This window comes from Rutilus rutilus (assembly GCF_951802725.1).
Source record: "Rutilus rutilus genome assembly, chromosome: 2".
Lineage (NCBI taxonomy): Eukaryota > Metazoa > Chordata > Actinopteri > Cypriniformes > Leuciscidae > Rutilus > Rutilus rutilus.
In genome coordinates, this window is record NC_140210.1 from 28,512,215 (window position 1) to 28,536,090 (window position 23,876).

A 23,876-nucleotide genomic window follows, 5' to 3' on the forward strand; every position below is an offset into this window, starting at 1 on the left:
CAAATATGAATGCTTCACTGTGGAAGTGTTACACAAGAATGTTTTATTTATTTTCATCTGATATGCCTGATTGAACTGTGTCAACAAATTCACATGAGAGTCAGTGAAATTGTTAAAACATGCAAACTATGATACACAGTTAAATAGACATTACTTTCTTTCCCAGCCTTTTTTCTGAATTCATAGCTCATTCACCATCTTTAAATATCATATTAAATGATCAATAAGCAGATAGACAGACTGATAGAAAAGGAATGCAGGGATGCAATTATTCATACCATTATAAGAAAAGAGGCACTTTTGAACACAAATAATTTCATCAGTCTGTAAATTATTAATGGCTCAGTTCAAACCACATCATCCTTATCCATCAACACGTTCCGTTTTGACATTGATCTTTTCCCCCCTTTGCCTTCCGTATCTGTTGCCTCTGAAGGACAGTAACACTCCAGTGCTTATTTTAGCTGCTCTCTGAATATGAAGATCCTTTAGAATTGGACCACTCAATCTGTCCATCAGCCCTTGAGAGACTGGCAGATGTCACGAAGGATTCATATCAAAGTTTGTGCATGGAAGTGCAATGTGGAGTGCTTCTGTCTGATCTGGGAAGATTTAGACCCTGTGGTCAGTGTCTGGGCAAGGATGTTCGGTGTGGGAAAGATTGTATCCTCTGTGTGTCATTTTGCACCTTGCATTGCCCTTTTTTAACTCCTTATGCCCATGTGAGTGACTGTGAGGTGATCTATCACACTCACCTCACAGTCACAGACATATTATACTTTATTTCATTTTATTAAAAAGCTTAAACCCCTCCACCCCCCGCATTTTTCAATTACCCTGATGCAGAGAGCTGTTGAAACCTTATAATGTTGAACGGTGAACAGGACAAAGATACAAAAGACAACTGATGTGATCTTTCATAATAAGGCTGTGACATTTCATCAAATTACATTCTGCTGTCTCATTTTACAATAATGGAATTTTCTTGAAATTGAAACTTGAAAATCATCTCATCAAGGCATATCAATGACTTGTCACATAGTTTTTACAATTTACCTCTAGTTAAATTCATAAAGAAATTTGTTGAGGAATTTGTTCTCAGAAAAAAAAAAAAAAAAAAAAAAAAAAAAAATCTTGTAGAAATGTATCAGGTCAGAGGAAGTTAATAAATGATTATTTATTCATGCATACATCAATATTTAACTGCCACATTAATATTCATTGAGACTAAGAATCCATATTTATCAGATAAAGTAGATTAGAGATTGGGGAGTAATTTATCTTGAAAACATACACAAGCACATGCTTAACTTCATCTCTCGCTCAATCATCTTAAAAAAAGAAACACAAAATCTTGTATATAAATATTGTACTTTTTTTTTCTACCTATTTTCTTACTGGCCCCATTCAAAACTAAACAATCATGTTGTGTATTTAAACTCTCACCCTTGAACCTTTCATAGTTATGCTCTCTAACAGTGCACTTTTTTTTCTCTATACCACAGCCAAATGTAATAAGTAATATCAAATCAATACATAGAGTGCTAAATGTCAAATACAGACCATAAATTATTAAAGAACAGTCGTCTCAGTCTCTCTCTTACTCTTATTCGTTCTGACAGGCACACTTCAGGTGTAAAAGCTGATATGCCATTCCATACTGCCCATAGCACTTGGCCAGCTCTCAGCAGCCATTGATGCGGGTGTCAAGTCCGATACATCACAGGCTTTCCACTAGAGACGTAGCAATTGTTACGTGACTGCAGGATGTGGCCAGATTAAATGTGTAACTAAGTTTGGGGTCAGCGGGCACTAGACAGATCCCTGCTATTAGACCAAGAGGAGGGAGACAGTGAGGCAAAATGAGCTGCATTGACTGAAAAAATATGAGAAATGAGAGACGTGGAAAAGTTTCTCAGAAGAGAAGAACCTGAATGCCGTTGCTGGGTTACTCAAATATAATAGTCAGAGAGTGGACAAATGGGCTGGAGCCTTAGCACTGACTAACATCAGATTTATGAACTCCCTCAAAAAAAAAAAATCTGTAGCCTATATCGTGAAGTTTTTTAGTTGTTGTTGTATTGACACAATCTCTTTGAAAAGTCTTTTTCAGTCTCAGCCAGAGGCTGGAAATATTTATTTCCTCAGGCTTTCGCTGGGGAGACAAAACTATAAAGTATATGGTATATGATTATCTTTTAAAAGTACTGTTTTTTTTTTTTTTTTAAGAGATATGAAGAATAGGGAGTAAACAGTGGCAGGGATCCACTCACATTAAACTCGTGTGGGCCCTCGGCTGCCATATGAATCTATTTGTTGCCCTGAGGCAACAAGCTTCATCTGTGCCGGGAGTTTGAACGCCTAGAGAAATGAGCGTCAATGTCTTTGATCTAAGTCTCTCGTGCGTGATTGTATCTTTGCAATCCGAAGCACTTGGGCATGCTCGCTAATTTACACTATATAACCACAGCACCAAAGTGCAGCCGCAATCATTAATTATAATAATAATAACATCATAAAAAGTTGATAAATGACAGAAGCTTTTCTGAGAAATAGAGATAGCCCTCCTGAAAATGAGAGTGTTCCTTGTCATCCTAAAAGTTTGACGCCAAACTCATTATATGAAGTATGGTCATAGTAAATGTAATGTACAGTGTCTATTTGCCAGAAAAAGGGATCAGGGTAACAGTTTATTTTGATGGCCCCCTTCAAAAAGTTGACTAAAAGTAACGTTCTCCCTTACGCGAAAATCACGAATGCGTGGGTTCCTATTGAAATAACTGGATTTGACACAATAAAAAATGTTGTGCTTTTAAACAGTATGTTGAAAGTCAGAGCATCTGTAAATGTTCCCACTTCATGAATGTTTGGAGTGGGGTTTCTCTCTACAGGAAGAGAAACATGGAAAACCTAGTGTGGAGCTCGAGCTAAGTGATAACAGAACAGTTTGAGTGGAGGAGGGAAAATCTCTGTATCTCTCTAAATCTCTCTGCTTTCCAATCTATACATTGCTTGCCGATATGCAATTTTTAATGCTTGGCTTCTTTTGTAAATTTGTCATTGGTAAATGAGAAATATACAAAATAAATGGCATTTTTTGTTTGAAAAGTAAACTACATGATATTAACTGGTTAAGTGTGGCATCATGACCATACTGCCATTTTGATATTCAGTACAACAGCACTCATATACATCTTAACATAGATCTTAATATACATCGAAACAACTTAACCACAAACACCCAGCAATTATAAAGGTAATAGCAGCTGTTTAAAGGGTGATAAAGTGAATGCGGCAATCTATTGGTTGTAGGCAATGTACATTTCATTCAGTGCAGTCCAATGGCAACTAGAGAGAGAGAGAGAGAGAGAGGGAGAGAGAGAGAGACGCCTGATACAGCCTCAGTCTCTTTTCCTTTAATCTCTTTTTTTTTCAGTCAGTGCTGCCTCTTTCTATGGAGACAATCAGATTCTCTACAATTTACTGTTTCTCTGCAGTGATTTCAACGAATTACCTTAATCTATCTGGGTCATTTACATCAGATATGTTGCCGCGTCTCTGTTGAACAGTCTCCGGTGAGCCACCTCTCTTTCGGACGGCAGCATCACGTTGGATTTTAACAGGGGCAGAACGGAGTTAGATTTTTTTTTTCCCTTGTGTGGCACATACATTTTGACCGTACCTCAGGAAGTCGGGCGGCAGGACAGAAGCAGTACAATGCAGATACTGCAAAGGTAAGACACACGAGCAGCCGTGGAAGTTAAAGTAGCGCATCTCTATTTTGTGCTTACACAGTTGAACTGTTTGTCTGACGCCGCGTACACAATTTCCCGCTGCTTCACAAGATTTCCCCCCTCTTTCTCTCGCTCTCTGAAAGCTTCATCCATCCGGACTATGCAACAATTTTGCTCTGAGTGTTTAATTCGCGCCGGCTACACGCGGTGCATGATTTGCATGAAAAAGGCTGACCGTACAACCTGTTTCAGTAGTTTTTTGGGCAATACATTTTGCGTTTCGATTTTTTCGTCATCGAAATTATAAGTATGATCAATAAAACCCTTATATTCTGCTTTCCGATATTATTGCTATCCACATTTAGAGTTGAAAAGCAAGTATGTTGCACGACAGAGTCTTTCATATGCGTCATGGGAAATAGGCAAAATGTACGCACTTGGACAGTCAGCATATGAGGGGAAATGGCTTTAGAAGGGGAATCGTGTGGCAGAACAAGTGTTTCAGTAGGCTATAGCACTACTTACCTGTGGCTAACCAAATCTCGGTACAGTGAGATATGCTTCATGATTGTTTTCCTCACTAGTGCACATCCATATGCGTGTTAATCAGACACTCGGCTAAAGATGTGGTGGCGATACATCGTTCGAAATTTCGTTTCTCGAGAGCCATAATATTGGATCAAGCTTTGAAAAAGGCGAGGTTAGACTAGCTACTTAAAACACATAATATAGTCATGATAAAATACATTATCAGTCTGAGACGGGACACTTAAGGTGCGCCCAGATTGAAGAAGATTTGGTTTAGCGATATGGTTTGTTTTGTAACTTAACTCTCGCCTAGCTTTGCTGTTGACTACAGACGAACTACATTCTCCTCAAAAGATGCGGTGACCCCGTACTTTCATCACAGGGACTACTGTTTCAGCCCGAGCTATTCCGCTCATGCAGCGGTGAGCCACAAGGTGGTACTGTGGACATCTCCTGCATACGTGTTTTGGGGATGGAGTGGGCCGCCTCTCGAACATTCGCACTGTACAACATTTTAACCTTCACTTCTGTCAGGATGCGCGGCAACTGCGTGACATCATGTCAGACTGCGGTGAAATAATGTTCATACTTAAGGAAGTGCAAACAGCTTCAGTCATTCTACCCAAAATACGTTAATTAGCTTTAGGTAGGCCTATGTAAATCTGTCCCTATACTTGAATACTTTGACCTGTAACTTAGGCTACTAATAAAAGTTTTGAACAAAATCTTGGGACAACTTTCTTTGTATCTATAGTAGGCCTACGTGCACCTAAAAATGCACCATTTTCGGCTACTTTGCTCTTGTGGTATTATGGGATCTTGGTGTTATGTTTTATTCCGGTTTGGGCAGGTATATATTGCAGGTTTCGGTGGTGTAATAGGATGTTGATAGGAAGAGGCCTGGACTGATCATGAGCTTGAGAACCTTTTTTTTTTTTTTTTTTTTTTTCACTGTTGATTTTAAGCTATATACAAATAGAATGTGATGAAGCTACCTTTGAGTGTTTAATCACATGAATTGGATATTCTAATTTAAAAATAGGCTGCTGCTTTTAAGAGCAATATTTATTCTGGTCCTAGTCATTTAGAGGTGCAGTTCAGTATACATTTCCCTTTCTCTCTCACTAGCTCATAGGATCAGTGGTTTGCCTTTGAATACATTTTCACTCTCTCTCTTTGCTTACTGAGGTTCCTGTCCACACTCAGTCAACTGACAGAAAGATAGAAAGAGAGAATTCAGCTTGAGAAAACAAATTCCAGCTGACTTGCTAGTCCAGACGCCATGTAGAATAAGTCATAGCAGGTGCATTTGCAGCGGAATCGCACCACGTTTATCCGAAGTTCACCCAAAGGTCACAGTGGTTTCTATGCGTTATTTCTTGGTCTATCGTTTGGACTGAATCAATACTATCTCCTTTGCATCATGAGTCATTCTTTGAACAGTGCAATTGTTAGAGCCTCCTTCAAGGAGATCATTTATTATAATTAAAATGCAGAGAGAGACCCGGCACCTTCATTGAGATTCGCGTGAGTTATCTTCAGTGATCACACAGGCAGTGATTCTATTTTCTCTCCTTTTATTCTCCTTGGTGTCATTTCTTCCTTCTTTTTATTTTTCAGACTCACCCAAAAAAATATTAAAATTCCAACCAATCACCTTTATCTAAATGTAACTTAGACAGATGTGGCCGTGGGGAAAATTATGAATTTAAAATGTTATGCATTTAATACTAGAACATGGGAGAGGTTTTTATAATTAGTCAATTGAGAACATCACAATAACAATGTTATTTACTGCATTTATTCATTTACTTACATTAACATTTAAAACAATATATCACATCTACTTGATGGCAGTGAAGTAAGAGTTCACCCCAAATGAAACACATTTTTTGATGCTCAAAAATTGTTTGACTTTCTTTCTTATGTGGAGCGTAAAATAAGATATTTTGAAATATGTCACTTTGAGTTTTGTTATTATTATTATTATTATTATTATTTCCACCAGACAATGAGGTCCAATGTTGTTTTGGACCCCAATGACTCTTTTATTGTGTGAACAAAAACTCTTCATACAGGTTTTGAACAATGAGGGTGAGTAAACCAAAGGAACCTTTCTTTTTGGTTGAACTATCCCTTTGGGCTTACATTCTTTGTACTTGGTTGTTGCAGTAGGGTATTTTGGCAGAAAGTGCCTCCAAACTGAGCCTCTTGAATTTAAGCATTGCTTGAGGATGTAGCAATATTGGCGTAAAGTTATTGAATAAATCCCTCTTGGCTGATCTAGCTTGGACACCAGACGAAGAGCGCATACAAACTGGTGGATGTTACATGGCTTTTTGTCTGCGTTGGAAATTAAATTGCCGGCCAGACATTCAGACCCATCTGCTTCGGAGGACAAATATGTACGTGAAAGGTTTTCTGAAATGCCCAACTCAATGTCAGGATATTTGATGATCACAGGCAAAGAAAACAAGGGCTGTAGTAAGACTACAGATCTACAAAGGCCTCTTGATGGGAAATGCTATCTTAATTATTAATTTTTTACCAGTCTATTAAAATATGATTTAAAAATAAATAAATAAAAATAGAGTGGACTTCAAACCCCAAGGTGTCACGAGATGACTACCAATAAAGATCTTTTAAAGCATGTCATGTGTAATGTGTACAGGGACTCAATCCTTATGAAATTCTCACTCCTTCATTAGATTCTGCCTTAGAGGAATATCACCTTTCAAATGCTCTTAAATCCCTGCAAATGTTAAGCAGAATAAAATTTTACAGTCATTTACCATATCAGGGGATGTTTTCTGCATTGTATAAAGGAGATAATGCTTCTTTGTTGTTTGTTTTATTGTGCTTCATGTTTTCTCTTGTGACCGTCAGTGCTTTAAAACATCCTGCTGTTGTAAAGCGTTCTGTTATGAAGTGGAGAAGTAGAGATAACCCTAATCCTTTTGTAATTTAGCATTGCTCAACACCAATTTAAGTTAATGTGACTGTCTCAATGAGTCTATTATATCATCACTGCTTTGTTCGCACAATTAACTTTCCATGGGTTATACTATCTACTATCTGATCTCTGCTGAAATTGCTTTTTGATATGAGGAAATGAAAAAGTTGTATCAATCAATCTTAGATTCTTGAAAAATTATTTAGAAAGGCTTTGAAAATTACAATGTAGATAAAGCTGGGTGACATCTGTTGAACACACCATATTTTGAAGCTGTTGGCAAAATGATGCCTTTTTATATGTTGAGGATTTCAATTTAAATAAGAGGTACTGATCCAAGAACAATCTCATAAGAAGCTTCCCTACTCTGGTTTCACTGACAGAGCTATTAATGGAGGGATCAGAGCGAACGAAAGAGTTCATCACTTGTAGTTTTACTCAGGACTTAAGTCATTAAAGTTTCCCTCCAGAGGCTCCAAGGAGTCCAGCTCAGTAATTTGAGGCAAATGTGCATGAACAATCCATAAGATGATCTTGAACCTTATATAAAGCTAAACAAATCAGAGCTGTGGTGTGTGTTGTACAACTGTGTTGAAGTTCAATAGTATCAAAAGCACCAACTGATGAGGATCTTCTCAATTCTTTTCACACCCACTCTCTTCCTCTTTCTTGAATGTGGATGAAATGCATAGAGCATTCATTATTCAAATTCTCTCGCACGGTAGCATTTCTTGTGCATAATCTGCTCTCAGCTTTGTGTGCTTCTTCTGTTTGTTCATTCAGGTGGAAAGATTATCGGGTTTTTTTTTTCCGTTTTTTTCAGACAATAAATGTGATGCAGACATACCGTTTTACTATTCGCATATATTTAAATCAGTGGCAAATTTGTATTCACATCTACTCCAATATGTATGTCTCTAAGGAAATTTCTTTTGAATGCTTTTTGATTTATTCCAGAGGATCTTCCTGGAAAGATTCCTGAAAACACTGTGACCTTTAGTGTTTCCACAGCAAGAGGCGTCTCAAACCAATATCTTTCGTGTCATTTATTCTTCTGCAATCCTGTACGAATGGTTTCCTATTGCTAAATTCCCAAATTTGTACTTGAACAACATATCAGAGTCAACGGATAATGGATAAATCTGTTTCGATTTGTAGATGACTCAGCCAGAGACATGATGAATTCTACTCTCTGAGCATGCTCATTGCCTTTATATATCAGGCTATTATTGATGGTGATTCTGAAGAGTATTCTGTAGCTCAAACAGCTGAGCATGGTGGTAGTGCAATGCAAATATCATGGGTTCGAATCCCAGGAAATGCCTGGACTGATAACATGTTTGCTTTGAATGCAATGTAAGTTGCTTTGGATAAATGTTTCTTTCACATAAATAAATGTAAACATGACAAAAAAACAACACACACATCCATATTTCAGGATTTGGAATATCAGAATGCAAACTAATAGCATTCATTACTAGATCAAGCGATCAAAATACTTCAAAGTCTTAGATTGGTCTTTCCTACATTAAATGGATAGTTCACCCCAAAATTAATAACTGATTCACCCTCAAGGTGTTCCAAACCTGTATGAATTTACTTTTTTTCTGCTGAACACAAAAGAAGATATTTTGAAAATGGTTACCAAACAATTGATGGGCCCCGTTGACTTGCATAGTATGGGGAATAAATGTTATGGAAGTTATGGCCCATCAACTGTTTGGTTACCTACATTCTTCGAAATATCTTATTTTGTGTTCAGAAGAAGAAAGAAATTCACACAGGTTTAGAACAACTTTTTTTGGGTGAACTATCCATTTAAGTAATGAGAAGGAGAATAATGTATAGATTGGACAGAATTGCTCAATCATACAGCATGTTTCAGTCACAGATAGACAGTTTCTAGGCAAATAGATCAATATATTCCAAGCATATGTTTTAAGTACAACTAACCTCATACATGAATGGATATAATATATTTTGTGTTTACGCAACAATGCAATGCTAACAGTTATCTGAGCCTATCAATTTACCAGACCACTTACTTTATAAATCGTGGCCCAGTCAATGGAAACGTAGAGTCATATTATTTCATTGTTTGGATCTAGAGTATAATGATGTCTAAGTGTTAGCATTTATTTGTTATTTGAGTCTATTCATGTATTTTTTTTTCCTCTTTCAGTGCAAGGTTACCTTGGCATCTCCGATGCTTAATGCAAAGCATACACATTAATAAAGGAAATGGAATTCCTTTGTTTTTGTTTATGACAATGAATGGAAATTTACGGGCTGTTCTTTCTTTCCCACAGGCAAACCAATAAAGGAGGAATTGAAAGGAGGGAGTAATTACACCAGAGGACAGCTCAGGGAAAAAAAGGCACATTTTGTTTCTCGTCAAAAGGATAGCAGTTAAAGAACGACAGAAATACAACTGAGATCCAGAATCGCCCTCATGGCTACGGGGAATGCCGTGGTTGTTGATTTGATTGGTGGGAGTGCTGTCAATCATCTGTCCGTTGCAGCCTGAAGGCAGGTTTCACCTTGGCTGTGGGAGAAGGGAGGAGTGTAGGACTGTGAATTCAAATAACTCTGCCAACCGCAGCTGGACCATGTCACGGCTCAGAGGAACTCCATGGATAACACTCACCATGGTTCGTCCGCTGGCTACTCTCCGCCTTTTTTCCTGGATTGTGCTTGCGGCTGCTTGGCTAGCCATTACACAGGGCCAGCAGCAACCTATTGTCACGACAAACTACGGCAAGCTAAGAGGCTTGAAAACATCTCTGCCCAATGAGATTTTAGGGCCTGTGGAACAGTATCTGGGGATTCCCTATGCCCTCCCGCCCACGGGGGAGAGAAGGTTTCAACCCCCTGAGCCCCCCATGTCCTGGCCTGGGATTCGAAATGCCACACAGTTTGCTCCCGTTTGTCCTCAGTTTCTGGAAGATCGGTTTTTACTGAACGATATGTTACCTGTATGGTTCACCGCCAACTTGGATACCGTTGTAACCTACGTACAAGATCAAAGCGAAGACTGCCTATACTTAAACATTTATGTTCCCACCGAGGATGGTATGTAATTTCATTACCATAACATAATGTGATGTATGTCTTTCATTTTTTCTTCTCAACAAGTTTCATCAATGTTTGTTTGCTAATTAGGTTGTAGATATTACATCTTTTTTAGTTGTGATAGATCATCTCGGTTGTTTTACAGCACCGTCTGTTGAGTTAGCATCATCACAATGCGACCTTTGAAGATTTCCAAACTCAGCAAGTTGAGAATTCCCCAATGGCTTTTTGCGTGTTTGTTGCTGAAACTCTGAAATTAGATTTGACCATTTTTTTGCATGATGGTGAGGTAAATTTAGCTTGAACACTAGATTGACAGATTAAAAATGTAAGAAACGGGATTAACTTGCAACTGAACATCAGGTTGCATAACAACAAATTTACTTCTGGGAGAAGTCTCTCACGGAGGTTAATTAGCCACATTTGTATCTTCAAATTATATATATATATATAATTTGAAGATGTCACAATTTTCTGTCTGTTGAAGATACAAAACCACGTTTGTGTCTTCAAATTATATATATATATATAATTTGAAGATACAAACGTGGCTAATTAACCTCCGTGAGAGACTTCTCCCAGATGTAAAATTGTTGTTATGCAACCTGAAGTTCAGTTGTAAGTTAACTGCAGTTCTAATTAACCTCCGTGAGATATATATATATGTGTGTGTGTGTTTTCATTACTATAACATCATCATGATAAGATATTTAGCCATGGATGTGATTAGTCAGTCATTTGGGGAGAGGATAGGGAAGCTACAGTATGAATCTTGCTCTCTATTACATAATGCTTTTTTTAACTTTATTTATAAATATAACCTTTGATAAACAGAAGTATGTATTGGAACCTGAATTCTGGAATCCATATTGAAATTTGGAATAACTGGAATAATTAGGAATATTATCAATGATTATGACCTGAAATCAAAGTTACTATATTCCTATGTATTCATGACTGTTGCAATGCAGTACATTTCCAACAGAATGTGTCAGAAAATTGTGACATCTCACTGTTGTGCTTAAAAAAAGTCCCTACTGTGATGTTGAAATTCAATCCTCTTTTGTGTCATACTGAAGAAGATGGTCATCCCCTGTTAGCTTTCAAACGCTTACCGCCCATTATTTCTTGGCTCTCCAAATTGCCCTTTTCAAAATCCTGTGTGATATGGGAACATCCTGGTATTTTTGACTCAAAGAGGGACTTGCTCTGTAGTTGTGCCACTGTTGAAAGAGGATGACAGATATATATATAAAAAATCCCTCCTGTGCCATATCAAAAGAAAAAAAGCATGATGTTCAGGGCTAGAATGGGAAAACCTGGATCACCTCTTCCTGATCGGTAGAAAACAGGTTAGAGACATAAATTCTCTGTTTTAGTTTCCTGCATCTTTTGTTAGCTAGACGCACAAAAGAGACTGCAGTCTGTTAGTGACGGAGTCAGCTTTATCTCTCAGTGTTACGAGTGAAGGCTGTGGAGGTGGCATCCTGTTTTGTTGTGAATTAATCACAATGAATGCCTCAGCCTGAAGGGACGGTCTTGGTGAAGAGACAATGCAGGCTCCCTTCCACTCTTTAATTGGGAAAGCTAACCAGTTTAATTTCTATTGGACTATTCAAAAAACCCATTCAGAGAAAAAGAAAGACGTTGAAAAGAGGCAGTCATGACAAATCAGTGCTTGTTACCCTCATTGTTTATCTCAATGGGTGGACTTCTTTAACCTAACATCTGAAATCCAGTCTTGTTTTAAAGGTAATGGAGATCTACATGTAGATTGCAAATGGGTAACTGACAACTATGATCATGTACTGTAATTAATCCCACTCCCTGCTGTTCCACAGCTTATCAGCCTATATATAAATTATATGACCAGATAATAATTTACACACTTTTTATTATTGCGGATACTTGTAATTCATAACTATGTAATTCATTTATTTAGAGATATAAAACATTTATAATAGCAATATATAGCCACAGTCATATGGTAAAATCTTAGTATATTACTAGAAATACTAGTCATAGTAATTATTAGTCTTAGTCTTATGTCCTACTTTACATGTATGTGCTGATTCCATCATTTGAGAATGTTCCAAATAACTTCAAAGCAACAAAATCTGACTTTTTTTTGTTTACCAAAGAGTTCAAATTTTGTCAAATGTGCTTATTTATGTGTCAAAGTATTTCTTATTTATATAAAGCCGTAACACACACACACACATATATATATATTATTTTATATATATATATATATTTTTTATTTTTTTATCGCTAAACTTTATTTTCACCTTGAAGTTGTTTTTTGAATCCTAGACTTTCAATCTCATCTCATTCTCTTTCACGCCACTAAATATATCTCAGAATACATCTCAGAAACTGCTGATCTCCTGGGATTGTCACACACAACAGTCTCTAGAGTTTTGAGAGTACGAAAAAGAAAGGAAGAAAGAAAATGTCAGATGAACAGCAGTTGATGGTGTTGCTGGTGAAATTGCTTCGTTAATGAGAGGGTTTGGAAGAGAATGGCTTGAACGTTTCAAGCTGTCAGGAAGGTGGCAATAACTAAAATAACAAGGTATTACAACAGTGCTATTCCAAAAAACATCTCTGAATGATCACTTTGAACCTTTAACTGGTTGGCGGCAACAGCAGGCAAAGACAATATTTTCCTCTGTCAGCCAAGAACAGGAGGCTGAAGCTACAGTGGGCATATGCTTGCCAAACTGGACATTAGATGATTGAAAAAAAAGCCCATCCCTTTGTCTGATGAATCATGATTTCTGATGCGATGCAGATGGTAGAGTCAGAATTTGGTTAACCACGTAAATCCATGGGTCCATCCCTTAATGTTATTTGAGCATCATTTATTTCACATTCAACCTGCTGTGATCTGCAACCTTGTTGACTGTGTGCATCTCTTTATGGCAAGAGTCTAGCCATTTTCTGAGCCCCCAGCAGGATAACATGCCACAAAGACTGGTGATGTCATTGAGTTTTGGGTACAATGGTCTCCAGGGAACGGCATGAATGTGAAGCTGACGAATTTGGAGCGAATGCGTGATGCTCTCATGTCAGTTTGGACCATAATCTCAGATTGTTTTTACAACCTTGTTGAATCCATTCCATTAAAGGTTCACCTAATAATGTGGCCAATGTGAATAATATAATTTATATGCATGTGATAAAAATATAATTGTGATAATAATAATAGTAATAATAAAAATATATATATCGTGATTGCTGTCTTATTTGTTGAGGATCTAAAACATGAATGAAATTACATTTAGCAACATGTTTTTATTTTGTGAATTTTTTAGGTACCTGTAATACAATCACACATGATCATCTCTCATTTTGTGCCCCCACTGTGGCTATTCGTTTGTTGCTGTCAATCACCTCTGAATAATTGGCCATTTCTTTTGGTTAATGTGTTTTTGTGTGAAACCTTTATTTGAGCTGTGGGGATAGTATCGTCCGCTGGGTAATGATGAGATGTCCTTTAATGTTCAGCCAAAAAAAGTGTTCAAAGCTAGTTTAACAGTTTTTCATATTCTTCAGGTTGAATTATTAATGAATAAAATGTAATGAGCTTCTGAACTAAGGGATTAATAAATGTGCTTCGTACATGCTAAAAATACAGATTCAACCTGTGCTCAGGAGAAGAAGAAAAAGTAGATTAATACACTACAGGATGCTTTGGAAGTGTCAAACCTGGGCATACAGTGGTGGAGGGTATCCCTGTGATTTTTTTGTGGTATGCATATAATTAGTGTCAATGTTCAACACTCTTCCTGAACACATTCCTGTTTTATTAATTATTAATTAGTTATTTTTTAAATAAAGTTAGGGGTTTTTTTGTACAAAAAAAAGGTTACTGCATTGATTTTAAATATAGTTACATAGAAATAGAAGTATGCAAATATATATAATAACACCACATTATGTAAATGATTATTTTATTAATTCTGAACAATCAAATGTAAATAGCATAAAATTAATATCAAATGTATTTTTTCTATAGATTATGACATTTACATGTGGAATACAGTTAAATCAAATTAATATTGTAATATCAAACAAAAATGTCATCAAATTGGAATCTAAAACCATAAAATAGAATTCCAAAAATAACATTCCATTACTTGTACTACATAAAAATGGCATCATGCAGAATCCATTGTGCCATGTTTCCAAATGTAATTTCATTCATGTTTTAAATCCTCAACAAATTTCAATTAAACAGCATGGTGCTAGAAACTTTCCTTGGAGATTATGGTCTAAACAGACATGAGAGCATCCCACATTCGCTCCAAATTTGTCAGCTGCACATTCATGCCGTTTCCAGGAGACCATTTTAAACTAAACTCAATGACATCATTCTCTGTGACATGGCATGTTTTCCCGTTGGAATGAACAATCAGAAAATGGGTAGACAATGGCCATAAAGAGATGCACACCGTCAGCAAGGTTGCAGATCACAGCAGGTTGAATGTGGAATTTAAATGATGTTCAAATGGCATTAACACTAAAAAAGTGAGAGAAAACAGCAGTAAATGTGTTATGTTATTATCATGGCAACCAAATACATTGCAAGCTGATTTGAAAAGAAATTCTATGAATGAAAGAATGTGCAAATCAGCTTGCAACGACAAATATTAATTTCCTTCCCTGTTATTTCATCCTACCGATAATGAAAAATTATACCAGAGACAGCAGGTATAGGGGTTTCGACATTTCAGATCGGAAGGACTAAGAATGGACTATTTAAAACATTCTGTTGGCTTTGGTAGACCTATTCAGGAAAAATCTTGAATAGCACTGAAAATCCTTCTGTGACACAAAAGTAGGATTTCCAATTATGAAATGGGACATGTCTTATTTTGTGTGGTATTTTTCATTTAGTTGACAGCATTTCAAAATCATAGATATGAATATTTAGCTGTTAAAAATGCTTTTGCGACCTCTGAATGAAATTCTCCTCAGTCTTGACATTAATTAAATAATTTTATGTAAGCACATCAAGCTAATCTGTCTAAGCCAATGTAACCATAACATCACATATACAGTCATTTATGTAAGGCTAATGCTGAAAGACTCTAGCATAGTGAATACACATTTCTAGAATATTTGGTGTACTTTGAGTCGCCTTCGGGTCATTTTCTGTGCACCTTTATTTTTTTAAAAGGTATTATTAAGGAAGATATGTCAGGGTATTATGTATTTGACCCAACTCATATTTTAATGTTCATTCATATTTTTTGTAGGTATATTGTGTTTTAGTAGTATTAGAATTAGAATAGTATGTTGACATGTGATACAGTGTAAAAACGAACTATATATACATACATAAGAATGGACAACTATTTTGCTGGCCATAGGTTTGTTGTAGTTGTAGTTCACCACATTCTGTTGGCATTGGTAGACCTATTCAGGAAAAATCTTGAATAGCACTGAAAATCCTTCTGTGACACCAAAGTAGGATTTCCAGTTATGAAATGGGACATGTCTTGTTTTGTGTGGAATTTTTTATTTGGTTGACAGCATTTCAAAATGACAGATATGAACATTTAGCTGTTAAAATTGCTTTTTCGACCTCTGAATGAAATTCTCAGTCTTGACATTAATTATGTCTGGCATCAGGTTAAGCCTGGCACTGGTGGCTATTATTTAGGACTGGGGTGGTCTAAACTGAGGTTGGACCCACTCCTGAAAAGCAAGGTGAGCTTGCTTTACTACGCAACCCCAAGGCGTTCCATTTAGCGTCAATGTGACAATCTAGTTTATTCATCAAACTCTAGAGGGCGCAGGCACATCATTACCACATGGCACAAGCTGATTGGCCCCTGTTGATCCTGCTGCCAATGTGATTTAAATAGTCTGGTTCATTGTTTTCTGTAAACTAACCCTGCAGCGCATTATCAGAGTTCCTCTGAAACCTTCCACCTCCCTCAGCTCCACCTGCCTAGATCTGCCATTGTTGTCTATTTATGGAGCAGAAGCATATCTTATATGCTCACAGCAGCATGTATGTGTATCTATTAGCAGTAGCAAGTCCGTACTTGCTCTCCTGCAGCAATAATCAACAGCAGCAACAACAGCGTATATCAGATCTAGTCCGCCAAGAGCAAACACATCAATGTTGCCATATTCAATAACATACTAAACTATTCAGAGTTTTCATGATTGAATTTTTAAGCGTATAACTATTCAGTCTGGCTGTGGAATTCAGGTTAATGTGTAAAATATCTGTGAAAGGAACGTTGGTGCTCCAGTTTTAGCTAAGAGCACAAAACTTCAGTTGGTGGAAAGTGTCCGAGCAATTACACAGCAGTGTGTAGGGCAGTGGATCTCCCTCCTCTGGTAGGAAGTCAGATGAGTGGAAAGACTGGGGTAAGTGTATGTGGAGCCATTGAACTATAGAACTTCACCACTGGGCGACACAACATGTGGGGTCATGTGTTCATAGACAGATTCATACACACTCACATGTCAATATATATTAATATTTTTACCCAATTACATATATATATGCACATGTGCATGTGACCTCTTTTGTATATTTTGATCTGCATTACCTATTTACATGGCTCTGATGTACTAAGATCAAGTGTGCTAAATCACTTGTACAGTCAAACAGATTGTGTGTAAGCTTTATGAGCATATTGCTGGTGATGTACTAATAACAATTGCACACAAAGCCAAATGTGGAAATAAATTGGACTCATAATTAAATAATGTTGCATGCAATAATGCCAAATGTTATCCATGCATGCAAGTTTTGAGTATGACAAATTGTATGATTGTCACATACATGCCAAATAATTGAATGTGATACAGTACTTGTGTATGACAGTCTTGAATCAGTTTTAGAAAGGTTGTGGAGCTTAATACAATATAGCTTGAATTCACAAATAACAAACTGGAATGACTTGCAGTCTTCCAGATGGGTGCAATTTAATCTATTTGCATGGTTCTGTGTTTTGGCCTTTTTATGGAGACTATATAGATTACATATTTAGTGTGCATCAAAACGTTTTATTACTGATGTACAACAGTTCTGGGTAAACTATATTATTAGATACGCTTTGGGATATTTTTCATGCAATCAAGGTTTTACATGTTTTAACACAGAACAACTTGAATAATGCAGGGCTTATATTGGGTGCAAAGGCATTTCTGTGGACCTTTAATAATGCATTATTACTTAATCAGTTTAATTATTAGTAAATCTTTAATTATTTGTCCTTTGATTCACATCATTAATAACCATGGCCCATCATCAATTTCTTTTCCACCAGGTACATATTGACATAGACAGTTAGCCTTCAACTTAATTACTGAGCCATCAGGGCACTACAGGTGCAAAACCCTTGGGCTTGCTTTATTAAAAATCTGCCTTTCTCTTCCTTTAATGAGGAGGTTATAAACAAAAAAATGAGAGAGACTTGTCTTATTCAAGGAACAGTCCTGCGCCGTAACTATGAGGTGACAAATCTATCCCAGTATTTCGATTTAATGAAGAATATGAGTTTTATGATTGATTATTCTTCTTTAACATTTGATCTCCTGGAATCTTGTATATTTAGTTATGTCCTTGACACAATCCCTTGTCACTAGAAATGGCACGTCATTTTAAATTGTGCAGCACAAACAAACTGCCTCCGTTACATGTCAATTAAATTCCCTGAGGACCTGAAGTTGACGAAAATATCATAGTTAGCAATGGCATGCTTGGTTTAATATTTCAGTGTCAAAATAAGAAGTATTATTACTATTAATTTAAATCAGTAATATTTCAGCCCATGATACCTAGCCAGAAGTCACAACAAGATTATACCACTTCATAATATTTATGTTTAGTTGGTCATTAACAAACTTTTGATGCTGACAGATCAGTTCATGTATGTCACAATATGATCTGAAAATGTATAAATTAAAACATGAATGTAGACTAAATTAAGTAATGACCTTAAGTATTGCCATTTTTTATATTAGTTCTGAGGTGTTGCCAGATTACATTTGACAATTATCTAATATAATTAATGCCATGTACAGACTTGTTATGATTGAACTCTCTGTGTGATTCAAATGAAAAATGAATTTGACAGCATTCAATCTTTTATGCTGAACATTTTAAGTTTGCATTGTGAATCTACTTTACAATTAACATTTACAGATTATTTATATTTAACAGATTATTTTGAACTTCTTAAATGAAATCAATATTTGGCAGGATTTAGCCAGCACTGCATTACATTTATTCTCTCATTTTACTGAATAAAAATAAGTGAAAACTGGATATTTCTAATCATTAATCTCAAATATTTATGTCAGTCTGGCATTTTTTGTTTCTTAAAAACTATTCTTAAAAATCACAGTAACCTCACATTTAAAGGTTTAGCATTAAACATGGGAATGAATATAAATTAATTTATGTACAGTTTTTGAATTATGCATTTGGTTATTTTTGTTCAGTGTCAGTTCAAGTTTTAAGGTTGAAAACCCCCCCGAACAAATACAAAGAAAAGGTGAAAATAAGAGGCCAAATTCAACTCATAGCAGATGTGTTTACTCCTGTGGTTTGCTCACATAAAGGCAATATTAAGCAGCGCTTTGAGATTCAGTGAGAATCGATTTGGTGCAGAATTATATGAACCCCAAATGTCTCTGTGATTTAAACTAGTTTAAAGCCAGATGAAACAGTGCTGACATGCTCTAAAGCACTGGCATGGCAAACTGAAGAAGAGTTAGAAGAACACTTCAATCCACAAAAATCACCAACATTTAATAACAATAACTGTAACCATTGAGTTTGACAAAGATTATGTGTACTGTATATTGAATAATGTAATATTAGAACAGTCCTGTGTATTGTATTAAATGTATAGCATAAGTAAGGGAATATAATACATTTTTGATTATTGTAGTTATTGTAGTTTGTTGTATTTTTATTTTTGTATATTTGTGTATTTGTTTTACAAATACCATAGATTTATATCAAAGTGCCCCATTATGCTATTTTAAAGTTTCCTAATGTTGTTTTGGAGTCTCCTACAACATGTTTACATGCATCAAAGGTCAAAAAACAGTTTCATTTTCTCATAATATACATTTTTCAATGATTCTCAAACGACTCATCAGATGAATCAGTTTCTCTAAATTCCTCCTTTCCGCGAGCTACTCTGCTCTGATTGGCCAGACAGCTCAGTCTGTTGTGATTGGTCTACCGCTTACAGCACGCGTGTCGAAAACAACCCATTGCCATAACAACGTCAGCTCGTTCCTGACTCCTGATGGTTCCTACAGCTCAGCGATTGTACACCGTAAACTAAACACTAAATGGCGTACATTTTTTCATATCAATCCGAGGCGAGCGTGAGTCCCTAAAAGAGCTTACACAGGTAGAGCGCGTCTTAAAAAAAAAAGAAAGAAAAAAAGATGACGTTCTTTCTGTGTGTGTCTGGATGCGGTCTGGGATCGCGGCGTTGTCACAATCGCTGCCTCGTGTGTCTGGGCCTCGAACACACTGAGGCAGCCTTCGTGGTCATGTACCCAATTGTGGGAAGATCGAGACTCTCATTCCTGCAAAAGGGTGGAGTCCCTGTGCCTGCCCTTGATCTAACCCTCCTCAGAGGGTTGCTTCGGGCTCTGACACGGGAGACCTGATGATCATGGTGAGCGCGCTTCCTTCGGGGAACCAACCCCCTTAGGAACCCTCATCCCTCTCACGCTCCGCAGCCAGCAGAGCCGCCATTGGAACGCGCCGAACCATTCTCGAGATGTGTACCAGACGTTTCCTTCGGTGCTCCCCGCGATGAACAGATGTCGATCGCTGCATCGGAGGGAGGGTCAGACTTCTCCAAGGATCCGTCAAGTGTGTCAACGGTGCCCGAGACGGACCAGGAGATGATGGGCATGCTTTCCCAGGCCGCCAACAGGATCGGGCTCGTGTGTAACCCTCCACCGTGTCCCGAGCCCTCGAGGATGGATGATTGGTATCTTGGGGTGGGGCGTGCTGGTTCTCAGCAACCCACCCCAGTGCCTTTCTTCCCGGAGGTGCATGAGGAGCTCACGGAGACGTGGGCGGCACCTTTTACTGCCAGAAACTGTTCCGGTGGCTCCTCCTCCATCACCACCCTTGATGGCGGGGCGACTAAGGGATACATGCGTATCCCACCAGTGGAGCGGGCCGTTGCTATGCAGCTGTGCCCTAACTCCACTTGGCGCAGAGAACCGTGTCTTCCTTCCTGGGCCTGTAAGTACTCATCGGACCTAACTGGCAAGGCTTACAAGGCCTGTGGGGAAGCCGTCTTTGCCGTGCATGCCATGGCGTGGCTGCAGGTCCATCAGGCCAAGCCACTGAAGGAACTGCACGAGGGTGGTCATGACCCACAAGTTCTCCAGGAACTTCGTGCCGCAACGGACCTCGCGCTTCGTGCGACAAAGGTCACCGCGCGGTCAGTGGGTTGTGCGATGTCCACACTGGTGGTACAGGAACACCATCTCTGGCGGTGTCTGGCCAACATGAGGGAGACCGACAAGCTCCGGCTCCTTAACTCCCCCGTGTCCCAGACCGGCCTCTTCGGCGACGCGGTCGAGAAATTCGCCCAGCAGTTCTCGGCTGTACAAAAGCAGACTGAGGACATCAAACACATCCTGCTGCGCCGGACAGCTGCTGTCTCCACCCTACCCCTGGCCTCAAAACCAGCGGTACCCAAATTCTCAATAAAAGAGCAGTTTCTTCCATCTCTTCCAGAGTAGTGGGAGGAGAGAATCCTCTCCACTCTCACCCTTCTATCGCCAGCGGGCAGCAGTGTGCGGTTTGAGAACGCAGCCAGGCCACCTCCTGCCCCGTGGAACCAGGTATGTGTTGCACAGCACACTCTCCCGAGCCGAGTCCCTGTGTTCCACCTCGCTGCCCCACTCCGGGTACGCCTACGGACCTTTTGTTCCGGCTTGTGCGGTCTCTGCGAGCCTGGTTAACACTCCCCAGTCCGTCTCGCTGGCTCATTCGGACCATCAGGTCAATTCAGTTCGCCTGGCGTCCCCCTAAGTTTCGGGCCATCCACTCCACTACTGTGAGAGCAGCTGATGCCCATGTCTTGCGGGTGGAGATCGCAGTCCTACTGGTGAAGGACACGATAGAGCTGGTCCCTCCAGCCGATATGAGGTCAGTGCATTACAGTCCCTACTTCATTGTACCCAAGAAAGTTGGTGGGTTACGACCGATCTCGGACCTGCGAGTTTTGAATGGGAGCCTCCACAAGCTACCGTTCAAAATGCTCACGCAGAAACGCATTTTTGAATGCATCTGTCCCCAAGATTGGTTTGCAGCGATCGACCTGAAGGGCGTGTACTTTCATAGCAACGCGCTCAGTCGGTGCTGAACTGCTTGAACACGTTCAAAGGCAGGATGGCGGTCCTGCTGAAATTCTTTCAGAGGCTCCTGGGGCATATGGCAGCGGCAGCAGCGGTAACCCCGCTCGGGCTGCTCCATATGAGACCGCTTCAGCATTGGCTTTATGGCCGAGTCCCGAGATGGGCGTGGCATCACGGCACTCACCGGGTGACAATCACACCGGTCTGCCACCAGACCTTCAGCCCATGCTGAAGAGGTGTCCAGGCATTCTGTGGTATTCACAGATGCCTCTGCCATCGGCTGGGGTGCCACATACAACGGGCATGTAGTGTCAGGGGTGTCGACGGACCCCCAACTGCATTGGCACATCAACTGCCTCGAGTTGCTATCATTACGTCTCGCTCTGAGCTGCTTAAAGAGGCTTTGGTAGGGATTCCTATCAGTTGGTCACAACGTACATAGAAGTGACCGACCGATAAGGGAATGTCTCGGTTACATATGGTAACCCTTGTTCCCTGAGGGAGGAACTCAGGGAAACTCTATTTGTATTTCTACAAATAGAAAAAACACCAGCAAATTCAGAAAACATCTTCATCAGTTTGACAACATATGTGCTGCAAATACTCATAACACAACCAAATACCAAATAAGGGCAGTTGTGGCTTAATGGTTAGAGAGTTGGACTTGTTACCCGAAGGTCACGTGTTCGAGTCTCAGTACTGGCAAAAAATGTAGGTGAGCGTCTCCTGAGATCAGGGGAGTGAGGTTTACACACACAGCTCTTACTGGCCTACGACAGTTACACAAATAGAAAAAAACATCAACAAATAAAAAAAAAACATCTTCATCAGTTAGACAGCACATGTCCTGCAAATGCTTAATGCAACCAAATTCATTAAACCGCACAGAAAATAGCACAGACCACAACTGAAATGTTTCAAGGTGACCCCAAAGTGACGAACTTAGATTTTTTAGTTTATTTTAGTTTATTTTACTGATCGTATTTGCGTTTTGATTATTTGCAGCACTTTTCTGTATTTGGTTACATTGTGAGTATTTGCAGCATGTGTTGTCAAACTGATGAAGATGTTTTCTTAATTTGCTGGTGTTTTTTCTATTTTCTGTTTTCTTCAGTTGCAGCACGCTGAGCTCTCTCAGCCTCCGCAGATGTTACTGTTGTTAATATAAGTGAATGTAAATCTACTCATATTAACCCATTCCCAACCCCTATCTGTGTAGAATTTGGCTCAGATAGCAAAGCTGTCATTTGTTATTCTGAAGCCATACAACGTTCACTTTTGTGGCTGCAGGGAACATATAAAGCGGCACCATAGCAGAGCTTTGTATAATACAAGCCTCTTTAGGAGGGTGGTACAAAATAAGTCGTTACTCAGAAAGAACCATGTAAAGGGATCTCTGGAGTTTGCCAAAATTCATAACAGTGATGCAGTGGTGATGGGAAAGATTTAGAGTCCAGTACAGAGCTGTTTAGCTAGAAGTCAAATAGATGGTGCAAACCTAACAATACACACTACATCTACAATGAAATATGGTGGTGGAAGCATCATGCTGTAGGGCTACTTTTCATCAGCAGGAACAAAACATCTTATTACAAGAAGGAAAAATGGAAGGCACAATGCAGAGAAATAATGCAAGAGAATATCATTCAATTTGATATAAAACTGAATTATTCTTAAAGCAAAACAATGATTCCAATACCATGTCACATAACCTAAATAAAATATCTAAATGCGGGGATTGACATGTGCAACACATTTTGAGTATATACCTAAATACAATTTTACTGTAGGATTTTTAATTTTGTAAAAGCACAAACTTTGTGAACTCACATCTCTGCAGGAAAGCAACTTTCTCTCTCTCTTTTAATACTTGCCATTTACTGTTAGGGTCATCATTCATAGAGGAAAGGAGATTGAAAATGCAGACTAGCAAAGTAGCTAATCATTGGGCATCCAACTGTATCATGCCAGGAAATCCTGTTCTTAAATTCAGCACTACTTTTCACAGGTTTTATTTATTCATCATTTTTTAGCTAAAAATATATAAAAAATCCAATCAGCTGAAAAAAGTACTGCGGTGCATTATTAAAAACATATTTTATGCAAAACACAAACTAAGACAAATTTAAAAAAATAAAAATTATATATATATATATATATGACAGAAGATTAAGAAGTGTATGATTATTCAGTATCTGTACCGTAATCAC

General features: G+C 38.4%; 1 protein-coding gene across 2 annotated transcripts in view; it reads left to right on the forward strand.

Annotated features, from left to right (window-relative positions):
* The first annotated feature begins 3,369 nt into the window (after positions 1-3,369).
* Positions 3,370-23,876, forward strand: part of nlgn4xa (neuroligin 4 X-linked a) — a 121,076-nt gene continuing 100,569 nt past the window's right edge. For both annotated transcript variants that reach the window (XM_084401746.1, XM_084401745.1), the window contains exons 1-2: positions 3,370-3,734; positions 9,525-10,287. In XM_084401746.1, coding sequence (XP_084257872.1) covers positions 9,825-10,287 — 463 coding nt within the window. In that variant the 5' untranslated portion in view covers positions 3,370-3,734; positions 9,525-9,824. The remainder of the gene's footprint in view (positions 3,735-9,524; positions 10,288-23,876) is intronic.